The following is a 24,595-nucleotide window of genomic DNA, read 5'->3' as shown; positions in this document are numbered from 1 at the left end:
CTTGAAGTTATGCAAACTGGATTGCTTCATGCCTCATTTAGTGTGACCTTTTCAGACACCACATAGTCCCACTAGTTATATGTGGCCTTAGTGACTAATGTCATACTTCACTGTGAATCACTGAATATTAAGCAAGAGATGGTCCAAAGTGGAATTGCTATGGGATTAATTGAGCATGAACAAACCGGGAAGAATAAATAAAGCCATACAATTCCAACGTGTAATGAAATTAAATCATGCTTCATGTTCAAATTAATTATAGGAGAGCTATCAAAAGTAAGTGAGAAGAATGAGATAGTGGCTGTAAGAAGAGTATTAGAGAGTGGTGAGAGTACAGTATGCTAGTGTTAATGTAAGGTACATTATGTGAGAGTGACCGTTTCATAACGGAGTCCTCCTGGATTAGGGTGCTCTCTGAAATACTCTGTGAACTATGGTAGGAGGAGGACTTACCACATAACTGCAGATCATACACTCTCTTTGTTGGCCTCCCGAGTCTAAGGCACTGCATCTCAGTGCTAGAGGTGTCACTACAGACACCCTGGTTCGAATCCAGGCTGTATCACAAACGGCTGTGATTGGGAGTCCCATAGGGCGACGCACAATTGGCCAAGCGTCGCCCGGGTTTGGCCGGTGTAGGCCATCATTGTAAATAAGAATTTGTTCTTAACTGACTTGCCTAGTTAAATAAAGGTTGAAAGAAAATTACAATTTGTCTCCTTGTTGCTCAGGACCTTCCAAGCCTGGTTGACCTCAATGAACCTGTGTAAGTGCTCCTCTGCTTCAGTCACTGACACATCTGGGCCCTGCTTGTCTGGGTGATACTGTCAGCCAGGACAGAGTACAGGAAAAATACAGGTTAGACAGTCACAACGACAAGACTGACAACAGCCATCACAACAGAAACAATGACCAATATAACAGCAGTCATCAGTCTCAGGAACCTGTACTTTGTTTGAGATGGTAGAGGGGTGGGTGGGATGGGAGAGGTGTGGGGGTAAGAGGGGTGATGGTGGCTTATACACACTAGACAGAAGCTAGTTTAATTAGACCACAGTAGTCTGTGACAATTTGCCAGTGAAAAAAAAGCCCATGTCACAACCTGCACTGACAGCATTTTCTGGGTAATTTGCTGATGGACCAATGCTCTTCTTCTGGACAATTTACCAGACGAGGCTGAGTACAGCAAACAAGAATAGATTGAGGCAACACAGAAAGGGACAGAGGACAGATCTGTTATCCTAGACAGCTTTGGGGCGGAGAACAGGGCATAGGCCATCCCACAACACCTCCAGCCAAAAGCAGTAGCGATACCACCCTTGCTCTCTTTTGCGTTTTATTGTTGTTTCGTTAGGGGGGAGGAGGGGGTATAGCGATATCCGCATTATGTCATCCGTTGATTAACATCAATATGGAAGGATCCCATCCTCATGTAATTCTCAGATTGGCCCTGAGGTATGTCCCTGCTCTCTACTAGATACTGACGTCCCTGTTTGCGTGCATTTCCTTGCTCACGAAACCGCTCTAATTTCCTCCTGCAGGTCTATGAAGTCCAGGCTTTGGCCACCGATTAGTGATGGTCCTGATCTGGCCATGGGAGGTGGTGGTGATGGGGCCTTTGGAAAACTACTTAGATCTTTCCTGACAAACATTCGCCTGGATGGTGATTATAATCTGGCACTGGCGAGCAGACCATTGCGTGTGTGTGTGTTTGTGTTTTTGTATGGTCGCTGTAGTTCAGGAGCTGAACCTCTTCCAAAGTTGGGTAATGATGCATGGGGTGATACTGAACTACAATAACCAACGGTCCCGGGCAGGCCAATTACTGTCCACCGCAATTATATTTGTAATTTTAAGTAACACAAAAAAAGAATGGCTGAATTAATTAAAATGTAAAGGCGGTTGTGCTCCAAATATTTTTCTTTCTTGTGTTTTTGTTTTCGCTTTGTAATTGGACTATCTGAATAGGACCAGAGGGTTGAGAAAACAGCAACTTCACAACACGATAAAAAATAACTTCCCGATTGAGAGAATCATTAAGAATCATTAACAGCTCTTTGCACTGAAATCTGAAGCAGCATTTTGTTTTGTGACTGAGGGGACAGCATTCACCAGGGCCAACTGCTTTATTGTCTAGCTAGTCTATTTCATATAATTATTGACCAATGGCAGTGTTACAGTGTAAAAGGGCAAAGACTCAACAGAAGGCTGAGGGGAAGGTCATTTGCTAAAACATTCAATGGTCAGGCTCCTACGCTCCAGGCATGGTTCTGGATTTTTGATGGATGGGGCGAGGAACTGACTCAGTCAACATTCGGATTGAAAAAGACATTGCTCTCTTTCTAAAGAACATTACAAAATCTTCACACCATTGAAACAGCTTTTTGGCCCTCTCTAGTCTGGAGGAAATCAAAAGCAAACCTGGAGAAGCTGCTTGTTTCCACGGTGGTGACAGAGTCCCATGGGGTTTGTATGTGCAACTCCCCTTTGTGATCTGATTGTGACAGTGCTCTGCGCTGGATGCTTACAGGTGTGAAGTGTCTGGCCGTGGATCTTGGCCTTGAAAATAGCCTACCTCTCCATCTCCAGCCCTACTAGCCCATGCTGATAGTTAACACACATCTTCCTGAGTGCTTTTGTCAAACACAGGAACAGGAGGCCTCCTGTGCAACACTCAGGTTAAAGTGAAACTAATAGACCTACTGCTACCATTGAACAGAGAATGTTTTAACCCGCTATAGGGCTATTCCACACCCGGATAGCCTGAAATAATTTTTGGTATCTCAGATTGTTTCCTCATTGGGAGGAAGGGTGTTTGACGTGCTTTTTACATTTGTTTCACAAACTATTTTTTAGAAAGTGTCAATTTTAGGTATGTTAAGACCTACAGTATACATGCCACCTATAAGACCCTTTGATCCGTGACCCGTACATTATACAGACAACATCTTGGTGTCAATCTACTCCTTGTAGTGTGCTCTAAAATATGCAGTATGTCAAGATTCTGAATGAAAAATGTTCACTTTAATTTATTCAACGTACATAATATGAATACTAATATCTCTAAAGTACCCTTTTTTGATTTTGTTCATTTTAAGACATTGTTTGGAATAATATACTCAACAAGTACATCACATGTCAAGAGTTTTCTGCTAGTTTTGAAGATATAAACCATTTTATGCATAGAAATTGACGTTATAGGTCATTAACCAATCACATTCCTCCTTTGGTATTGCACATTCAGCAAATTACCAGCAGAGGGAGGTCCCTTTTAATCTATTTTCCCATTCACGTGTTGGTGGTGCTCATAAAATATATCATAACTTAAAAATTGCACCCACTCTGGAAATATCATGTACTTATAGGGCCCAATGTTAAATCTTAGCGCTAGAGGTAACACTATAAGGTCCGGGGATGTATCCGAAACATTTTTCCACATTTTGTTACGTTACAGCCTTGTTCTAAAATAGATTTTTTTTTAAATTTCCCACATCAATCTACACACAATACCCATAATGACAAAGGAAAAATGTTTTTTTTTACATTTTTGCAAATGTATTAATAACTGATATATCACATTAACTAAAGTATTCAGACCCTTTCCTCAGTACTTTGTTGAAGCACCTTTGGCAGTAATTACAGCCTCAAGTCTTCTGGGGTATGACGCTGCATGCTTGGTGCACCTGTACTTGGGGAGTTTCCCACATTCTTCTCTGCAGATCCTCTCAAGCTCTGTCAGGTTGGATGGGGAGCATCGCTGCACAGCTATTTTCAGGTTTCTCCATAGATGTTCGATCGGGTTCAAGTCCGGGCTCTGGCTGGGCCACTCAAGGACATTCAGAGACTTGTCCCGAAGCCACTCATGCGTTGTCTTGGCTGTGGGATTAGGGTCGTTGTCCTGTTGGAAGGTGAACCTTCACCCCAGTCTGAGGTCCTGAGGGCTCTGGAGCAGGTTTTCATCAAGGATCTCTCTGTACTTTGCTCTGGTCATCTTGCCCTCAATCCTGATTAGTCTCCCAGTCCCTGCCACTGAAAAACATACCCACAGCATGATGCTGCCACCACCATGCTTAACCGTAGGGATGGTGCCAGATTTCCTCCAGACGTGACGCTTGGCATTCACGCCAAAGAGTTCACTCTTGGTTTCATCAGACCAGAGAAACTCATGGTCTGAAAGTCTTAGATGCCTTTTGGCAAACTCCAAGCGGGCTGTTATGTACCTTTTACTGAAAAGTGGCTTTTGTCTGGCCACTCAACCATAACGGTCTGATTTGGTGGAGTGCTGCAGAGATGGTTCACAGAGGAACTCTGGAGTTCTGTCAGAGTGCCCATCGGGTTCTTGGTCACCTCCCTGACCAACGCCCTTCTCCCCTGATTGCTCAGTTTGGCCAGGCTGCCAACTCTAGGAAGAGTCTTGGGGGTTCCAAACGTCTTCCATTTAAAAAAGATGGAGACCATTGTGTTCTTGGGGACCTTCAATTTTGCAGACATTTTTTGGTACCCTTCCCCATATTTGTGCCTCGACACAATCCTGTCTCTGAGCTCTACGGACAATTCCTTCGACCTCATGGCTTGGTTTTTGCTCTGACATGCACTGTCAATTGTGGGACCTTTCGTAGACAGTTGGGTCCATTTCCAAATCATGTCCAATCAATTGAATTTACCACAGGTGGACTCCAATCAAGTTGTAGAAACATCTCCAGGATGATCAACGGAAACAAGATGCACCTGAGCTCAATTTCGAGTCTTTTAGCAACGGTTTTGATTACTTATGTAAATAAGGTATTTCTGTTTTCATGTTTTATAAATTTGGTAACATTTCTAAAAATCTGTTTTCAGTTTATAATTATGGGGTATTGTGTGTAGATTTCTGTGGATTTTTATTTATTTAATCAATTTTAGAATAAAGCTGTAACGTAACAAAATTTGAAAAAAGTCAAGGGGTCTGAATACTTTCCGAAGGCACTGTATGTGTAACGGCGTTCCTCTCTCTCTTCATAAGAAGAGGTGGAGTAGTGATCAAGCCAAGGCGCAGCGGGTTGTGAATACATGATGATTTATTAAATAAACAAAACAGACAAAGACGAAAACGAACTATACTTGATATAACTAACAAAATAACAAAACGATGTAGACAGACCTGAACAAACGAACTTACAAATACACGAAGCACGCTGACACAGGAACAGACTACATAAACGCACGAACAAACCGAAACATTCCCTTATGGTGTAACATCGACACAGACACAGGAGACAATCACCCACAACAAACAGTGAGAACACCCTACCTAAATATGACTCTTAATTAGAGGAGAACGCAAAACACCTGCCTCTAATTAAGAGCCATACCAGGCAACCAAAACCAACATAGAAACAGATAACATAGACTGCCCACCCAAAACACATGCCCTGACCTAAAACACATACAAAAACAACATAAAACAGGTCAGGACCGTTACAGAACCCCCCCCTCAAGGTGCGAACGCCGGGCGCACCAGCACAAAGTCCAGGGGAGGGTCTGGGTGGGCAGTTGACCACGGTGGTGGCTCCGGCTCTGGACGCTGTCCCCACACCACCATAGTCACCCCCCGCTTCTGTCTACCCCTCCCAATGACCACCCTAAAACTCACATCCCCTAAATAAACGGCCAGCACCAGGAGAAGGGGCAGCACCGGGACAAGGGGCAGCACCGGGACAAGGGGCAGCACCGGGACAAGGGGCAGCACCGGGACAAGGGGCAGCACCAGGATAAGGGGCAGCACCAGGATAAAGACCAGCACCGGGATAAGGGGCAGCACCGGGACAAGGGGCAGCACCGGGACAAGGGGCAGCACCGGGACAAGGGGCAGCACCGGGACAAGGGGCAGCACCGGGACAAGGGGCAGGTCCCGGCTGATATACTCTGGCAGATCCTGGCTGAGGGACTCTGGCAGGTCTATGCAGGCTGACGGCTCTCGACGCTCATGGCGGGCTGACGGCTCTCGACGCTCATGGCGGGCTGACGGCTCTCGACGCTCATGGCGGGCTGACGGCTCTCGACGCTCATGGCGGGCTGACGGCTCTCGACGCTCATGGCGGGCTGACGGCTCTCGACGCTCATGGCGGGCTGACGGCTCTCGACGCTCATGGCGGGCTGACGGCTCTCGACGCTCATGGCGGGCTGACGGCTCTCGACGCTCATGGCGGGCTGACGGCTCTCGACGCTCATGGCGGGCTGACGGCTCTCGACGCTCATGGCGGGCTGACGGCTCTCGACGCTCATGGCGGGCTGACGGCTCTCGACGCTCATGGCGGGCTGACGGCTCTCGACGGTCATGGCGGGCTGACGGCTCTCGACGCTCATGGCTCTCTGACGGCTCTGGCTGCTCATGGCTCGCTGGCGGCTCTGGCAGCTCATGGCTTGCTGGCGGCTCTGGCAGATCCTGTCTGGTTGGCGGCTCTGGCAGATCCTGTCTGGTTGGCGGCTCTGGCAGATCCTGTCTGGTTGGCGGCTCTGGCAGATCCTGTCTGGCGGGCGGCTCTAGCGGCTCCTGTCTGGCGGGCGGCTCTAGCGGCTCCTGTCTGGCGGACGGCTCTGTAGGCTCATGGCAGACGGGCGGCTTTGCAGGCTCATGGCAGACGGGCGGCTTTGCAGGCTCATGGCAGACGGATGGCTCAGACGGCGCTGGGAAGACGGATGGCTCAGATGGCGCTGGGGAGACGGATGGCTCAGATGGCGCTGGGGAGACGGATGGCTCAGATGGCGCTGGGGAGACGGATGGCTCTAGCCGGATACGGCGCACTGTAGACCTGGTGCGTGGTGCCGGAACTGGAGGCACCGGGCTAAGGATAAGCACCTTCCTACTAGTGCGGGGAGCAGGGACAGGGCACACTGTACTCTCAAAGCCTACTCTATCCCTGATGCGAGGTACCGGCACTGGTGACACCGGGCTGAGGACAAGCACATCAGGATTAGTAGGGGGAGAAGATACAGTGTGTTCAGGGCTCTGGAGACGCACAAGAGGCTTAGTGCGTGGTGCCGGAACTGGAGGCACTGAACTGGATACACGCACTACAGAGAGAGTGCGTGGAGGAGGAACTGGGCTCAGGAGACGCACTGGTAGCCTAGTGCGTAGTATAGGCACTGTAGGTACTAGGCTGGGGCGGGGAGGTGGCGCCGGAAATACCGGACCGTGGAGGCGTACTGGCACTCTTGAGCATTGAGCCTGCCCAACCTTACCTGGTTGAATGCTCCCGGTCGCCCGACCAGTGCGGGGAGGTGGAATAACCCGCACCGGCCTATGTAGGCGAACCGGGGAAACCATGCGTAAGGCCGGTGCCATGTATGCCGGCCCGAGGAGACGCACTGGAGACCAGACGTTGAGCCGGCCTCATGACACCTGGCTCAATACCCAATCTAGCCCTACCAGTGCGGGGAGGTGGAATAACCCGCACTGGGCTATGCACTCGTACAGGAGACACCGTGCGCTCTACTGCGTAACACGGCGCCTGCCCGTACTCCCGCTCTCCACGGTAAGCCTGGGAAGTGGGCGCAGGTCTCCTACCTGCCCTAGGCCCACTACCTCTTAGCCCCCCCCAAGAAATTTTTGGGAATTACTTACGGGCTTTTTGGGCTTCCATGCCAGACGCGTTCCCTCATAGCTCCGGTTCCTCTCTCCGGTAGCCTCTGCTCTCCTCAGTGCCTCCAGCTGTTCCCATGGGAGGCGATCCCTACCAGCCAGGATCTCCTCCCATGTGTAGCAACCCTTTCCGTCCAATATATCATCCCATGTCCATTGCTCCTTCTTTTCCTGTCCCTTACTCCAATTACTCCGCTGCTTGGCTCTGGAATGGTGGGTGATTCTGTAACGGCGTTCCTCTCTCTCTTCATAAGAAGAGGTGGAGTAGTGATCAAGCCAAGGCGCAGCGGGTTGTGAATACATGATGATTTATTAAATAAACAAAACAGACAAAGACGAAAACGAACTATACTTGATATAACTAACAAAATAACAAAACGATGTAGACAGACCTGAACAAACTAACTTACAAATACACGAAGCACGCTGACACAGGAACAGACTACATAAACGCACGAACAAACCGAAACATTCCCGTATGGTGTACACAGGAGACAATCACCCACAACAAACAGTGAGAACACCCTACCTAAATATGACTCTTAATTAGAGGAGAACGCAAAACACCTGCCTCTAATTAAGAGCCATACCAGGCAACCAAAACCAACATAGAAACAGATAACATAGACTGCCCACCCAAAACACATGCCCTGACCTAAAACACATTCAAAAACAACATAAAACAGGTCAGGACCGTTACAGTATGCCTAGCTTCTTGAAACGGGTCGCATATAGCCTACTTGGAGGGTCTTTTAAGCACATCCTAAATAATAACAGGAGCTGGCAAAAATAATGTACAATAACCTACATAGATAAACAGGTTATGTATACTTACTGTTTTGCTGCCCCCAAATTTGATCTTAAAATAAAACTTTGGTGATTAAGATGTATTTCAAAGCGGTCTCACGAGCCAAACCCTTTATCGATAGTCTTGACTACTTGTTCTTGTATTAGGCAGGACAAAAAAAGCTGCCTTCAGAGGAGGAGAGGCTATGCTTGGTTTTTAAATCAAATGAAACGAAATGGGAAAAAACATTTGTTTTTTATGTTTCTAAATACAAGGTCTACGGGCACAAAAACACATCTATCTTGATCCATGTGCAAATGAGCACTGTACGTCACTGCTGGATATACTGTGCTTCTGCTGTCAAAATCCATGTCGTACCGCTAAGACCAGCTTTAGGTTGTCCTTAAATATCCAAACCAACGCTACCTGATATTATTGGCACTTTGGTGCACATTTTGAAGGACACCTCAGATTTTGCCACCCCTCCCACCTCAGCACAAGTGAACTCATTTAAGACAGGTAAATTGCCATTCCTGACACTAGGGTTTGAAAATAGAAGAGCGGTGGCTTTAACAGGATGAAATTGCAAATGAGCGTGCATTTGACAATTGTGCTGGCTTAATGACAGCCGAAAATAGAGCGAAGAGTATATCGTTCAAAACAATATGTTTTAAAATGAACAAAATCAAAAAGGGTACTATAGAGATATAAATCTTTTTAATGTTGAAGAAATGAATGGGGAAATGTTTGTCTCAGAATCTAGACATACTCCATAGTTTAGAGCACACTATAAGGACTATAATAAACCCACTGCACATATCACTTCCTGTTTGAGGTGGAACGGTGTAGCTAGCATTGTTGTTTTGGAAAGTTTGTTGTTTTTGAAAGTCTACTGAAAAAGTTTGGCTATTAGCTAGCTACCTACTGTTTGAGTTTGGATCCCGCAACGCGGATGACATCAGTTGCTGGGACCGCTACTATCTGTCCAGTGATCCTGCCGGCCAAGGCTGGGTCTGAGGAGCTACTTGGCGTAGCAGCTAGCCAAGTCATGGGTTGCGTTCAAGCCCTCAACCCTGCAAGCTTGATAGGCAACTAGCTAGCAGGGTTGAGGGCTTGAACGCAACCCACAACGTAGTTAGCCATTGTGGCTGGGACCGCAGATTATCCCGAGCTTGTGGCTGTCTAGCTCCCTGCTGTTTGTTGTTGTTTCCAACCGTCCATGTGACCTGTCTTGTCTGGAACTGCGAGGAGTAACGGCGTAACCTACATTGCTACCGTTGAGGACAGTGGTGTCTCTTTATCACAGGTGAAGGATCTTTTAAACAAACAAAAATATTTCTACAAGCAGTCATTACAACAACAACAAAAATAACTTCAAGTGTTGTGTTCAAATACTGGTGGAGTCAACTAATAAAATAATGGATGACCTGGCCAGAGAGGTCCAGGACCTGAAGAACAGTTTGCAGTTCTCCCAAAGTCAGTTCAATGAGTTTAAACAGGAGAACAGCAAGATAACAGCAATCTGTAAGTCATTGAGGTAAATAAAATAAAGGTAAATAAAATAAATTGAGAGAGGATATCAGTTCTGTATGTGAATCCATGGTAACAATGACAGAGAAATCTGATTATCTCGAGGGACAATTAAGGCTGAACAACATGGTTGTGGACTGAATTGCAGAATATCCACGAGACCTGGATGGAGTCTGAGGACAAAGTTAGGGAAATTATCTTGGAGAATGTGAAGATGGACCACCGGAAGATTAAGGTGGAGCGTGCCCACAGGACTGGAAAACCCACCACCGACCCAGATGACAGGCCCAGGCCGATAGTGGTCAAGTTCCTGAGGTTCAAGGACAAGATAGCTGTTCTGGAAAGAGCCAAGAACTTGAGAGGAATGTACATCTACCACAACGAGGACTATCGAAGCTGTGAGCCAGAAGAGAAAATAACTTATCCCACCCATGAAAGCTGCCAGAGCTTGTGGGGACATTGCTTACATCCGCTATGACAGGCTCATTGCCCACCCTTCCTCCCAAAAGACTGGAAGGGATGAGAGCCAAGCCTACTTAGCTTCAGCCCCACAGCACACACACATACTTACAAACATCAACTGATTAATGGACTGCTGAATGTATATTTTTTTCTCTTGCTTTGTTTGCTCTTTCACATATTATGTCTATCTCTTATAAACAACCCAGGAAAGGGCTGAAAATAGTCCATATTAATATATGTAGGCTTAGAAATAAGGTTAATGAAATCAATATATTGCTAACATCTGATAACATTCATATACTAGCCATTTCTGAGACTTGGATAATTCATTTGATGATACACCAGTAGCAATACAAGGATTTAAAAGTCAGTATCTAAATGATATGTGTGAAATGCTTGATAGTGTATGTGATGTAAACAGGTAGGTTTACTTTCTTGCGGACCTGAATATTGACTCGTTTTCATCAAGCTGTCCGCTCAAGAGGGAGCTTCTCAGTGAAACCAGTGCCTGTAATTTGGTTCAGGTTATTAATCAACCAAACCAGGCTGTTTTACAAACACTACAGGAACAAGAACATCCACATGTATAGATCAAATGTTTTACTAATACTGTAGAACTTTGTTCTAAAGCTGTTTCCGTAACCATTGGATGCAGTGATCACAATATAGTGGCTATATAGAAGAAAGCCAAAGTTCCAAAAGCTGAGCCTAAAATAGTGCACGAGAAATCATACAAAAAAATTCACTGTGACTCTTGTGGATGATGTTAAAAATATTTGTTGGTATGATACGATTAATCAGGAGCATCCAGATGCTGCACTTGAATAATTTCTGAAATTGCTTCTTCCAATTATAGATCAACATGCACCTGTTAAGAAACTGACTGTTAGAACTGTTAAGGCTTTTTGGATTGATGAGAAATTGAAAAACCGTGTGGTTGAAAACGATGGGGCAAAATGAGTGGCTAATAAGTCTGGCTGCACATCTGACTTACTGCAAATTGAGAAAATGTATGACTATATAACAAAAATAAGATAAAGAATGATGTTCGCCAGGAGAACCCAGTGCGGCCTGTTCCAGCTCCCCGCACGTGCCGGGCTAAAGTGGGCATGCAACCAAGAGGAGCGGTGCAAGTGCTAAGCACCAGACCTCCACTGCTCCCCTACAGCCCGGTTCGTCCTGCCTGCGCTCTGGAGGTGCCGGGCTAGAGTGGGTGGGGTGGGCATTCTAGTTTCTTTATTTCAATGTTTTCTATTTCTTTGTGTTTGGCCGGGTGTGGTTCTCAATCAGAGGCAGCTGTCTATCGTTGTCTCTGATTGAGAACCATACTTAGGCTGCCCTTTTTCCCACCTGTGCTTGTGGGAAGTTGTCTATGTTGTTGGCACTATTGCCTTTAGCTTCACGGTTGTTTTCTCGTTTGCTGTTTTGTTGGCGTCATTTTTTTAAATAAAAGAAAATGTACACTCACCACGCTGCACCTTGGTCCTGTTCATTCAACAGCCGTGACACCTATCAGTCATTCGGCTACCCAAGAGTGGTAAAGAGGCCTTTACTGGTTCTAACAGCAGTCCTATCAGCTTGCTGCCAGCTCTTAGCAAACAGTTAGATTTTTTTTTCTTCTCTGTAAACAAATGTGACCCATTTCAGGAAACTAGGCGTATGTTGCAAGTCATGACTTCACAGAAGAACATCAGCCAGGAAGCATAGGAACTGAGAAGTTGTCTGTGGTCACCACCTGCAGAACCATTCCTTTTTTGGGGGTGTCTTGCTAATTGCCTATAATTTCCACCTTTTGTCTATTCCATTTGCACAACAGCACGTGAAATTTATTGTCAATCAGTGTTGCTTCCTAAGTGGACAGTTTGATTTCACAGAAGTGTGATTGACTTGGAGTTACATTGTGTTGTTTAAGTGTTCCCTTTATTTTTTTGAGCAGTGTATATATTTTTTGTGATACACATGTAAAAAGTATGTCAAACATCCTTTCCAGAGAAATCTGAGATATCTGCGATTCCTGGCGTGGAATTGCCCTTTAGCCTGGTGATTTCGACTATTTGCCAATGCTATTTTCTGATTGTCAGATTTCAACAAATATTTTAATCTACTGCATAAAAGAAAACAATATTTTACAGCAGCGAACCTATTTCCTCTTATTCTCACTCACTTCTGAGTCCTTATGCAGCTCAGGTATTTGTCATAAATACATAACCCAATGAAAAAAACCCAGCTCTAATAAAATGGCCCACCCTCTTTCCCCTTGGAGTTACGTGCTTTAATTGCTGTCTCTGCACGCACTGTAAAATATTAATTTACTGGGGCCAATGGAGCTTAGAGGCAGAAACACAATATAAACGTCTGGCAATTCAGAGCACTAGGCGCTTCTGACCATTCATCTCCCTCTCTCTCACTGCCTCTGCTCTGCTGTATCAAGCTTGCCTGTTTCTACCACGAGGCTGATGCGTCTACTGTGCAGGCATTCAGGGGATGGGAGAGGAGAGCAGAGGAATAGGGGGCAGAGCAAAGGCCACCATCATCACACTACTGCCCCCTAATGTCTGAGGGAGGCTGGACTGTACTAAGGGGGGATGTGGAAAGCTTTGTGTTCAAACTGCCTCCAGCCAAGTCGAGGTTGTTTGATTAAAAGTTACGCTGGGTTGAAATAATCTTTTTGATTTGATTTGTTGTTGACATCAATGGTAGTTTCTTGAGGTTTGTTGTGTGTTTTTACAAATTGATAAGAACAGAGCCGATGGTTTATGTGAAATCCTATAGCACCTTGAATCCAGAAAGTCTGACAAAATAATACACAGTAATTAGTTAATGGTGGCATCTGTGCCCTAGGCCTATCCTACTGACCTAACAAACATTCCTTATTACTAGACCTAATCTACTCTTGTTCAAAGCCCTGTGAAGCTACTTTCAGACAAACATTATTCTATAAATCAACACCATAAGAGTCTTCCGAGTTATAACCTAGTGATTAGAATACAATTATTGATTTGGCAGTTAATAGGTGATTGCAGTAATTAAAATGAGTTTTGGATTATACAAATCCAGCTTATGCTGTACTCTTCTGTCAAGTACTAAAGGTCCAATGCAGTTCAATATCAAATCATTTCTGGGTAACAATTAAGTACCTTACTGTGATTGTTTCCCATTAAAATGTTCAAAAAGATACAAAAATAGCTTCTTAACTAAATGCAATTTCTCAAGCAAGAATTTTGATTGGACTAATTGGAGGAGCCTAATGGGATGGATGTGTCCTGTAACCTGAACACCAAGGATAGGGGGGGTTGAAATCATTTTCACTATTCGAACAGTATCATACATTTATGTCGGATATCCCAATATTCGAAACACATGAGGTTATTTTTTTAACTTACGTTTTTAACCTGAGCAGTGCTGCGTGAGAGAGGCTGGAGCTTTATTGCTACAGCTGCAGAGAGGTGTGTGATCAGATGGGAGAGAGCAGACAGAGGGAGAGAGAGAAGCAGCCAAAGCAACCTAGCTACAGCCAAGACTAGCTAATCATCCCGTATAACAGTGCCTGTCTTGATTGGAGTAGATATCTAGCTATATCTAGCTGCGCTTTCCCCTCATCTACCTGTTTGTTGCTCGTTGAAGCCTACTCCTTCTCATTTTGCTAACTTTTAATTCTGTCATTTCATTACGTCTTGCATTGCAATAGTGATCTTCCACTCCACTTGCTACACATTGAGCCTCTGTGCCACTTTGATTGGCCAACATAAACAACAAGCTACACACCTGAAGGCTACCGCTACAAGTCTTTTTGTGGGGCGCACATCATAAAAACTATATTTTGTTTGTTGTTTTATTAAATGAATAATTTGAAATGTCATGGTATATCCTTGTATGTAACAATGTCAGATGGATATTTTAATTGAAATTCGAAAAACAGTCTACACTGTCTGTTGTTTTTATGAAATCGTTTTCATTCAATCATTTTTAATCATGTCAACAACAACATCTTTAACCATTGTAAGTTCTGATAGCTAAGGATTCCGAGATGCGGTTAGCTTTTTCGGCTGGGACCGCAAGTTTGAGTCCCGGATTACTGAAAAAAAAAACACAATAGTTAGTGGTTAGCTATCATGTCAACAGAGCAAGATAACGCTAGCGGTGCTAGAGTCAAAACACCAGTGGTATTTGTGTCTCCTGTACATCTGGGCTCAAATGCGCTAGATGATATCAAATCAAATTGTATTTGTCACATACACATGGTTGTTAGCAGATGTTGACGCGAGTGTAGCAAAATGTTTGTGCTTCTAGTTCCGACAGTGTAGTAATATCTAAAAAGTAATCTAACAAATTCACAACTACCTTAAACAGACAAATGTAAAGGGATGGGAAAATAATATGTACATTTAAATATGTGGATGAGCGATGGCCGTGCGGCATAGGCAAGACGCAATAGATGGTATGAAATACAGCATATACATATGAGATGAGTAATGTAGAATATGTAAACATTTAATAAAGTGGCATTATTTAAAGTGGCTAGTGATACCTTTATTAAATCAATTTATTAAAGTGGCCAGTGATTTGGGTCTGTATGTTGGCAGCAGCCTCTCTGTGTTAGTGATGGCTGTTTAACAGTCTGATGGCCTTGGTATAGAAGCTGTTTTTCAGTCTCTCAGTCCCAGCTTTGATGCACCTGTACTGAACTCGCCTTCTGGATGATAGCGGGGTGAACAGGCAGTGGCTCGGGTGGTTGTTGTCTTTGATTATCTTTTTTGCCTTCCTGTGACATTGAATGTTGTAGGTGTCCTGGAAGGCAGGTAGTTTGTCCGCAGTGATGCGTTGTACCCTCTGGAGAGCCTTGTGGGTGAGGGCAGTACAGTTGTCATACCAGGCGGTGATACAGCCCGACAGGATGCTCTCGATTGTGCATCTGTAAAAGTTTGTGAGGGTTTTAGGTGACAAGCCAAATTTGTTGCGCCTTCTGTTGCGCCTTCTTCACCATGTTGACTGTGTGGGTGGACCATTTCAGTCTGTTTGTGATGTGACACGCCCTGACCTTGGTATTCTTTGTTTTCTTTATTATTTTGGTTAGGTCAGGGTGTGACAGGGGTGGTTTGTTTAGTTTTGTCTTGTCTAGGGTTTTTTGTATGTCTATGGGTTTTTGACTAGTCTAGGTAGTTATATGTCTATGGTTGCCTAGATTGGTTCTCAATTAGAGGCAGCTGTTTATCGTTGTCTCTGATTGGGAACCATATTTAGGCAGCCATATTCCTTGAGTATTTCATGGGTGATTGTCTATGTATTAGTTGCTTGTGTCTGCACTTATTGTATATAGCTTGACGTTTGTTTTATTGTTTTGTAAGTTTATTCAGTGTTCTTTGTTTATAAAAGTAAAGATGTATTCATATCACGCTGCGGATTGGTCCTCTCTTTCTCCCAACGACGAACGTGACATGATGTGTATGCCGAGGAACTTAAAACTTCTTATTTATGTCCAATTAGCTACTTTGGTTAGCGCGTTTGGTAAACAATTCCAAAGTCACAAAGCGCGTTCACTAAAACATGACGAAATGTCCAAATGTTCCGTAACAGTCAGTAGAAACATGTCAAACGATGTATTGAATCAATCTTTAGAATGTTGTTAACATACATCTTGAATAACGTTCCAAATGGAGAATTACATTGACTTCAGATGAGAGATGGAACGGAGCTGCCTCTCACGTGAACGTGCGTGGTCAAAGCATGGTCACCTCATGGCAGTGGTTACTCATTCCTGTCTCCTTCGGCCCCCCTTCACAGTAGAGTCATCAGACAAAGTTCTATTGACAGTTGACATCTAGTGGAAGCCGTGGGAAGTGAAAACTCATCCATATCTCGCTGTAATTTCAATGGGAGCTTGGTTGAAAATCTACCAGCCTCAGAAAAAATCCAAACAGAAAGTGGAACTTCTCAGGTTTTTGCCTGCCATATGAGTTCTGTTATACTCACAGACATAATTCAAACAGTTTCAGAAACTTCAGAGTGTTTTCTATCCAATACTAATAATAATATGCATATATTAGCAACTATGACTGAGGAGCAGGCCGTTTACTCTGGGCACCTCTGTGCACCTTTCATCCAAGCTACTCTATACTGCCCCTGCAGCCATAAGAAGTTAAAACTTTCCACCTTTTCTACTACTGTCCCGTTGATGTGGAAGAGTGGTGCTCCCTCTGCTGTTTCCTGAAGTCCACGGTCATCTCCTTTGTTTTGTTGACGTTGAGTGAGAGGTTGTTTTCCTGACACTACACTCCGAGTGCCCTCACCTCCTCCCTGTAGGCTGTCTCACCGTTGTTGGTAATCAAGCCCACTACTGTTGTGTCGTCTGCAAACTTACATTTACATTTACATTTAAGTCATTTGATGATTTGATGATCTTGATGAACTTGATGATCGAGTTGGAGGCGTGCATGGCCAAGCAGTCATGGGTGAACAGGGAGTACAGGAGAGGGCTGAGCATGCACCGTTGTGGGGCCCCAGTAATGAGGATCAGCGAAGTCGAGATGTTGTTTTCTACCTTCACCACCTGGGTGCGGCCCATCATAAAGTCCAGGACCCAATTGCACAGGGCGGGGCTGTGACCGTACTGACCTGCTCCAATCCACTGGACAGATGGTCAGCTCAATGTTGCGGCCAGTGGGAGACTGGACAATGGCAAGGCAAAGGAGGTCGGGTGGGAGGCAGTCTGGTTCGCCTCCATATATCCTAGAAGATAAGACCCAGCTATTAAACAGCTATGCCCCGCTGGAGGTGGAGATACCGGTCCCGGGAGTCAGCTCTGATCCTGGGAGTACACCAACAGCCAGCAGTCGTCCAGGGGCCTCCTCCACTGCTGAGCCGGTCACTGACCAAAGGAAACAAGGTCTTGGGCCCTCCTCCATCTACCCGAGGATTCCATACGCCATCCGCTGCTGCTGGTGGGTCAGGCTGGCATGAGTCGAAGCACACCTTCTCCCCCCTGCCCGAGGCAGGCCTGTTCGGTTCCTCCTCTTCCTTTCCCATCAGATTCCATCACGACCGCTATTGTCGTGGGCAGCTCGATGATGAGAGATTTTGGCCTGCCTTCGGTCTGTGGACAGACCAAGGTCCACTGTCAACCAGGCGCCTGTGTCCAAGACATCAACTTCCTCCTGCCCACAGTTCTAGCCAACTGCTCTAATATTGGCACCATTGTCTCTCACGTTGGATTTTTTATTTTTACCTTTATTTAACCAGGTAGGCAAGTTGAGAACAAGTTCTATTTAATTGAACAACATTCACTTTCTGAGGAACTGAGGGGGAACTGAAGAAGGAATACAACATTCTCTTGAACACCCTTGTTTGCACAGGGAAGAGAACAGTCATCTCTGGCCCCCTGCCGTGATATAGAAGGGGTTCGAGACATTACAGCCGCCTTGCTGCCCGAAACGAGTTCCTGAAGAAACTCTGCAAAGACAGGAATGTCTCCTTTTGTGACAATTTTGACTTGGAGTGGGAGCAATCAACACTCTTTAAAAGAGATGGGATTCACCCTAACCGCAGGGGTACCAGGATTATCTCCATCAACATAGTGAACTGCTTAAGAGACTGACAGTCTGGGTTTGGTAGCGTTCCAGTCTTCCCTGTCATAATAAGCAACAGAGGACATGGAAATCGTATTATATCCCAGAGAAATAGAAGTGCAGTAAATGTAAGTAACCTAATCTATGTTACTTTAACTGTTAGCTCTGAGGATATTGTCTGCAGTAATCACACGCACATAGAATTGAATTCCACGGTTTGCACTGGAACAGTCTGCCTTAGGAAGAAGCCCATTGTGGGCAGCACACTCAGTACCATTGACTCAAATGTAAATGTCACTGAGAATACTACTAAAAACAAAGAAGAAACCCAGAAAATGACCAAAAAAATAGCCCATATCATATGTAGCCTGAGAAACAAGGTTCATGAAATTGACAACTTATTACCGTCAGAAAACATGAAATATTCTGGCCATCTCTGAAACACACTTAGATCATTCCTTTGATGATGTAGTAGTAGCTATACATTGTTATAGAATATATAGGATAGATAAAAATGCAAATGGAGGAGGTGTTGCCATGTATGTCCAGAGTCATATTCCTCTTACGCTGAGAGAGGATCTCATGTCAGATGATGTGGGTTAGGGTTAGTAATATGGTTACAGGTTCATCTGCCTCACCTAAAGCCTATTCTCATAGGAAGTTGCTATAGATCAAGTGCGAAAAGACACTATTTGGACTATATGTGTGAAATGTTGGAAAATTTATGTGACATCAACAGAGAAGTATATTTTCTTGGTGACCTAAATATTGACTGGTAGTCACCAACCTGCCCACTCAAAAAGATGCTCCAAGCTGTAACCAGCGCCTGCAATCTGGATCAAGTCAACCTACCAGGGCAATTACAAACAGAACAGGAACTAAATCATCCATGTGTATTGATCACATCTGTCACGGCTGTCGTAAGAACGGGACCAAGGCACAGCGGATGTTGAGTTTAATTTAAAGAGAAACTTAAACAAAGCAAAATATTTCAATAAACAAACAACTAAACGTGACTACGTGGTGCACATGCAAAAACACAAAACAATATCCCACAAACACAGGTGGGAAAAAATAGCTACTTAGCTACAGCGGAGTCAATCACCACCTTCCGGAGACACCTGAAACCCCACCTCTTCAAGGAATACCTAGGATAGGATAAAGCAATCCTTCTGCCCCCCCCCCCCCCTTAAAAGATTTAGATGCACTATTGTAAAGTGGCTGTTCCACTGGATGTCATTAGGTGAATGCACCAATTTGTAAGTCGCTCTGGATAAGAGCGTCTGCTAAATGACTTAAATGTAAATGTTAAATGTAAATATGATCCCCAATTAGAGACAACGATTACCAGCTGCCTCTAATTGGGAATCATACAAAACACCAACATAGAAAATATAAACTAGAACACAACATAGAAATGATAAACTAGAATACCCCTAGTCATGCCCTGACCTACTACATCATAGAGAAACAAGGGCTCTCTATGGTCAGGGCGTGACAACATCTTTACTAATATTGCAGATATCTGCTCTAAAGCGGTATCCACACCCATCGGATGTAGTGATCATAATATACAGTAATTCCCATATCTAGAAAAAACAAAGTTCCAAATACGATCATGCAAGAGGTTTTGCAAGGATTCTTATGTCGAAGATGTAGGGCTGTCCCCACTAAAATAAATCTTGGTCGAACCGAGAGTCGTCCTGTTCTTTCGACCAATTGATTGGTTGAAATGTTTAACCTTATTTTTCCATATATAGACACACCCTATGTATGCACTGAGCTTGTCTGAATCTTTAAGCACACAGTTTGATTAAATAAATAAGACACACAAATAAAGAAAGAGCCCGATGGCCATGGTGGTACCACTGTGTTAAAAAGAATGACAGGGAGTGACACATTGTCTTGCTCTCCTCTCTTCTGCTGCGAAAAGGCACCACAGCACAGCAAGTGCTTATTACGCTGTCCATGCTGAAGCTGCAAAATCATCTCTGCTATTTAGTTTCTTACTTGTTTCTGAATGAAAAGTTCTGTTACCAAAATCATTTGTTTAGGAAAAACATTCCCTATTCCCTCAACCCTTGCTCTCTTTACATGTAAGCATCGCATGCATGTGACCAATAAGGCCTGACCTATAGCCTATCATAATCACATCAATAAAAAGGTTATAACAAACTCCAAACACAGTAACACGTGACAGCAAAATGGATGCGTAGGACGTGAAAAATAAACTTGAAAACGGGCAAATGTTTACCGGTTGCTCAGGAGGGAAAGGGGAAGTCAGATATATGGAAGACATTTGACTTAGTTGCGGAAACTACTGAATACCAAGAAAAATGAGGGTATAGGAGCGTGAATACTATGTGTGCCAAACAGTTTCTGTTAGATTACTTTTTCTTTTTTAAATATGACCATTTGGAACAAAGTAAACTACACAAAATAAGGAAGTGTACCAGAGAGTCTGTTCTAACGAAAAATAATAAATATATAAAGCCTTTATTACAGCAGTATAAAAACAGTTGCATGCATTCGTGAACTGTGGTTTATTTATTGTTTAGGTTAATTATTCAAAATTAAAAATCAAACTAAAATGCTTGATTGCATTTCAAAGTATGAATGTCTCGTATGTTGTATGATGGCATGAACGAATCAATGATGGATTGATACAGTAGCCTATATATTGAAATATAGGCCTAAATAAATTACGGTATTAAGACTAAACAGGACGCGCCCTTAGGCCTACGGCTCGGTTTTTGTTATACAAGGCTACTATACAAAGACCACTAATGATAACGACATGACTTATTATAATGATCATAATAATAATTGTAATAATAACAATAAGAAGCCGGTTAAGAAAAAGGTGGGTATAGGAGCAAGAGATGTGTGTCACGCCCTGGCCTTAGTTATCTTTGTTCTCTTTATTATTTTGGTTAGGTCAGGGTGTGACGAGGGTAGTTTGTATGTTTTTGTCTCGTCTAGGGTGTTTGTACTGTCTAGGGGTTTGTTGTAGATTTATGGGGTTGTGTTCATTATAGGTGTTTATGTAAGTCTATGGTTGCCTTGATTGGTTCTCAATTAGAGGCAGGTGTTTATCGTTGTCTCTGATTGGGAACCATATTTAGGCAGCCATGTTCTTTGGGTATTTTGTGGGTGATTGTCTATGTCTATGTTGCATGTTAGCACATTGTTTCTATAGCTTCACGTTTGTCGTTTTGTTTAGTTTGTATAGTGTTCTTCATTTTTCGTCTGCAATAAAAGAAGATGTATTGTTATCACGCTGCGCCTTGGTCCTCCTCTCTTCCACCATACGACGATCGTGACAATGTGTGCATATTATGTGTGACAAACAGCTGTTGTTAGATCACAATATGATCTTTCTTCCTGTTTGGAACAGTGTAAACAAAACTAAATAAATTATAAGTAATACCAGTCTGTTCAACCCCCCCAAAAATGTTAAGCCTTTATTACAGCAAAGATTAAAAACAGACCAATCTGTGAAATTGCTTTATCCGACATTTTGCCGTTGCAGGGGGCTTGGTGCTCACGGAATCAGTAGGCTATTAAACAAACACTTAAACGGGCAACAGTAGGAAGCTCTGTCTTATTTCTGTAGATATATATGGATTTACAGTTGAAGTCGGAAGTTTACATACACTTAGGTTGGAGTCCTTAAAACTTGTTTTTCAACCACTCCACAAATTTCTTGTTAACAAACTATAGTTTTGGCAAGTCGGTTAGGACATCTAGTTTGTGCATGACACAAGTCATTTTTGCAACAATTGTTTACAGACAGATTATTTCACTTATAATTCACTGTATCACAATTCCAGTGGGTCAGAAGTTTACATACACTAAGCCGACTGTGCCTTTAAACAGCTTGGAATATTCCAGAAAATGATGTCATGGCTTTAGAAGCTCTGATAGGCTAATTGACATCATTTGAGTCAATTGGAGGTGTACCTGTGGATGTATTTCAAGGCCTACCTTCAAACTCAGTGCCTATTTGCTTGACATCATGGGAAAATCAAAAGAAATCAGCCAAGACCTCAGAAAATGTTTTTGTAGACATCCACATGTCTGGTTAATCCTTGGGAGCAATTCCCAAACGTCTGAAGGTACAACGTTCATCTGTACAAACAATAGTACGCAAGTATAAACACCATGGGACCACGCAGCCGTCATACCGCTCAGGAAGGAGACACGTTCTATCTCCTAGAGATGAACGTACTTTGGTGCGAAAAGTGCAGATCAATCACAGAACAACAGCAAAGGGCCTTGTGAAGATGCTGGAGGAAACAGGTACAAAAGTATCTATATCCACAGAAAAACTGTATATCGACATAACTTGAAGAAGCCACTGCTCCAAAACCGCCGTAAAAAATCCGTTTTGCAACTGCACATGGGGACAAAGATTGTACTTTTTGGAGAAATGTCCTCTGGTCTGATGAAACAAAAATAGAACTGTTTGGCCATAATGACCATCGATATGTTTGGAGTAAAAAGGGGGAGGCTTGCAAGCCGAAGAACACCATCCCAACCATGAAGAACGGGGGTGGCAACATCATGTTGTGGGGGTGCTTTGCTGCAGGAGGGACTGGTGCACTTCACAAAATAGATGGCATTATGAGGTAGGGAAACTATGTGGATATATTGAAGCAACATCTCAAGACATCAGTCAGGAAGTTAAAGCTTGGTCGCAAATGGGTCTTCCAAATGGACAATGACCGCAAGCATACTTCCAAAGTTGTAGCAAAATGGCTTAAGGACAACAAAGTCAAGGTATTGGAGTGGCCATCACAAAGCCCTGACCTCAATTCTATAGAACATTTGTGGGCAGAACTGAAAAAGCGTGTGCAAGCAAGGAAGCCTACAAACCTGACTCAGTTACACCAGCTTCTGTCAGGAGGAATGGGCCAAAATTCACTCAACTTATTGTGGGAAGCTTGTGGAAGGCTACCCAAAACATTTGATCCAAGCTAAACAATTTAAAGGCAATGTTACCAAATACTAATTGAATGTATGTAAACTTCTGACCCACTAGGAATGTGCTGAAAGAAATAAAAGCTGAAATAAATAATTCTCTCTACTATTATTCTGACATTTCACTCTTAAAATAAAGTGGTGATCCTAACTGACCTAAAACAGAGAATTGTTACTCGGATTAAATGTCAGGAATTGTGAAAATCTGAGTTTAAATGTATTTTGGCTGAGGTGTATGTCAACTTCCGACTTCAACTGTACGTAAATTGCAGTTGGTCCAGAACAAAGCAGCACGTATTGCACTTAGATGTACATGGAGGGAAAGTGGCAATAACATGCATGTCAGTCTCTCCTGCCTCAAAGTTGAGAAGTGACTGACTGCATCACTACTGGTCTTGGTGCGAAGTATTGATGTGTTGAAGGTACAGAACAGTCTGTTTAAGCAATTGGCACACAGTTCAGACACTTAAGTAGTACTTTCAAGTATTTTTACTTTAACTACTTTACACCACTGATTAGAACTAGATATACGAATAATGTTCTCCACTACAGTACCAGTCAAAAGTTTGGATACACCTACTCATTCCAGGGTTGATTATTTGTACTATTTTCTAACATTGCAGAATAATATTGAAGACATCAAAACTATTAAATAACACATATGGAATCATGTAGCAACCAAAAAAGTGTTAAACAAATCAAAATATGTTATATTTGAGATTCTTCAAAGTAGCCACCCTTTGCCTTGATGACAGCTTTGCACACTCATGCATTCTCTCAGACAGCTTCATGAGGTAGTCACCTGGAATGGATTTCAATTAACAGGTGTGCTTCGTTAAAAGTTGATTTGTGGAATTTCTTTCCTTCTTAATGCGTTTGAGCCAATCAGTTGTGTTGTGACAAGGTAGGGGTGGTATACAGAAGATAGCCCTATTTGGTAAAATACAAGGTCCAAATTACGGCAAGAACAGCTCAAATAAGCAAAGAGAAACGACAGTCCATCATTACTTTAAGATATGGTCAGTCAATCTGGAACATTTCAAGAACTTTGAAAGTGCAGTCACAAAAACCATCAAGCACTATGATGGAACTGGCTCTCAGGAGGACCACTACAGGAAAGGAACACCCAGAGTTACCTCTGCTGCAGCGGATAGTTAATTCGAGTTAACTGCACTTCAGATTGCAGCCCAAATAAATGCTTCAGAGTTCAAGTAACAGACACATCTCAACATCAACTGTTCAGAGGAGACTGTGTGAATCAGGCCTTCATGGTTGAATTGCTGCAAAGAAACCACTACTAAAGGACACCAATAAGATGAGACTTGCTTGGACCAAGAAACACGAGCAATGGACATTAGACCGGTGGAAATCTGTCCTTTGGTCTGGAGTCCAAATTTCAGTTTTTTGGTTCCAACCGCCGTGTCTTTGTTAGACACAGAGTAGGTGAACGGATGATCTCTGCATATGTGGTTCCCACCATGAAGCATGTACATGTAGATAGAGTTATTAAGTGACCATGCATAGATAACAACATAACAACAGAGTTGCAGCAGTGTAAAAGGGGGGGGGGGGGGGGCAATGCAAATAGTCTGGGTAGCCATTTGATTAGATATTCAGGGGTCTTATGGTTTGGGAGTAGCTGTTCAGAAG

General features: G+C 43.6%; 1 protein-coding gene across 1 annotated transcript in view; it reads right to left on the bottom strand.

The window, feature by feature from the left end:
* The window catches only part of LOC129867687 (dnaJ homolog subfamily C member 24-like), a 44,002-nt gene extending 26,579 nt beyond the window's left edge, over window positions 1-17,423 (bottom strand). Inside the window, exons 1-3 of the mRNA XM_055941250.1 lie at window positions 17,271-17,423; window positions 718-824; window positions 454-485 (exon numbers count right to left, since the gene is read on the bottom strand). Of these exons, the coding sequence (XP_055797225.1) occupies window positions 454-485; window positions 718-824; window positions 17,271-17,423 (292 nt within the window). The remainder of the gene's footprint in view (window positions 1-453; window positions 486-717; window positions 825-17,270) is intronic.
* Between the last annotated feature and the right edge of the window lie 7,172 nt (window positions 17,424-24,595).

This window comes from Salvelinus fontinalis, chromosome 12 (assembly GCF_029448725.1).
Source record: "Salvelinus fontinalis isolate EN_2023a chromosome 12, ASM2944872v1, whole genome shotgun sequence".
Classification (NCBI taxonomy): domain Eukaryota; kingdom Metazoa; phylum Chordata; class Actinopteri; order Salmoniformes; family Salmonidae; genus Salvelinus; species Salvelinus fontinalis.
Note: the sequence above shows the minus strand (reverse complement) of the source record. Positions and strands in the feature narration are given on the sequence as shown.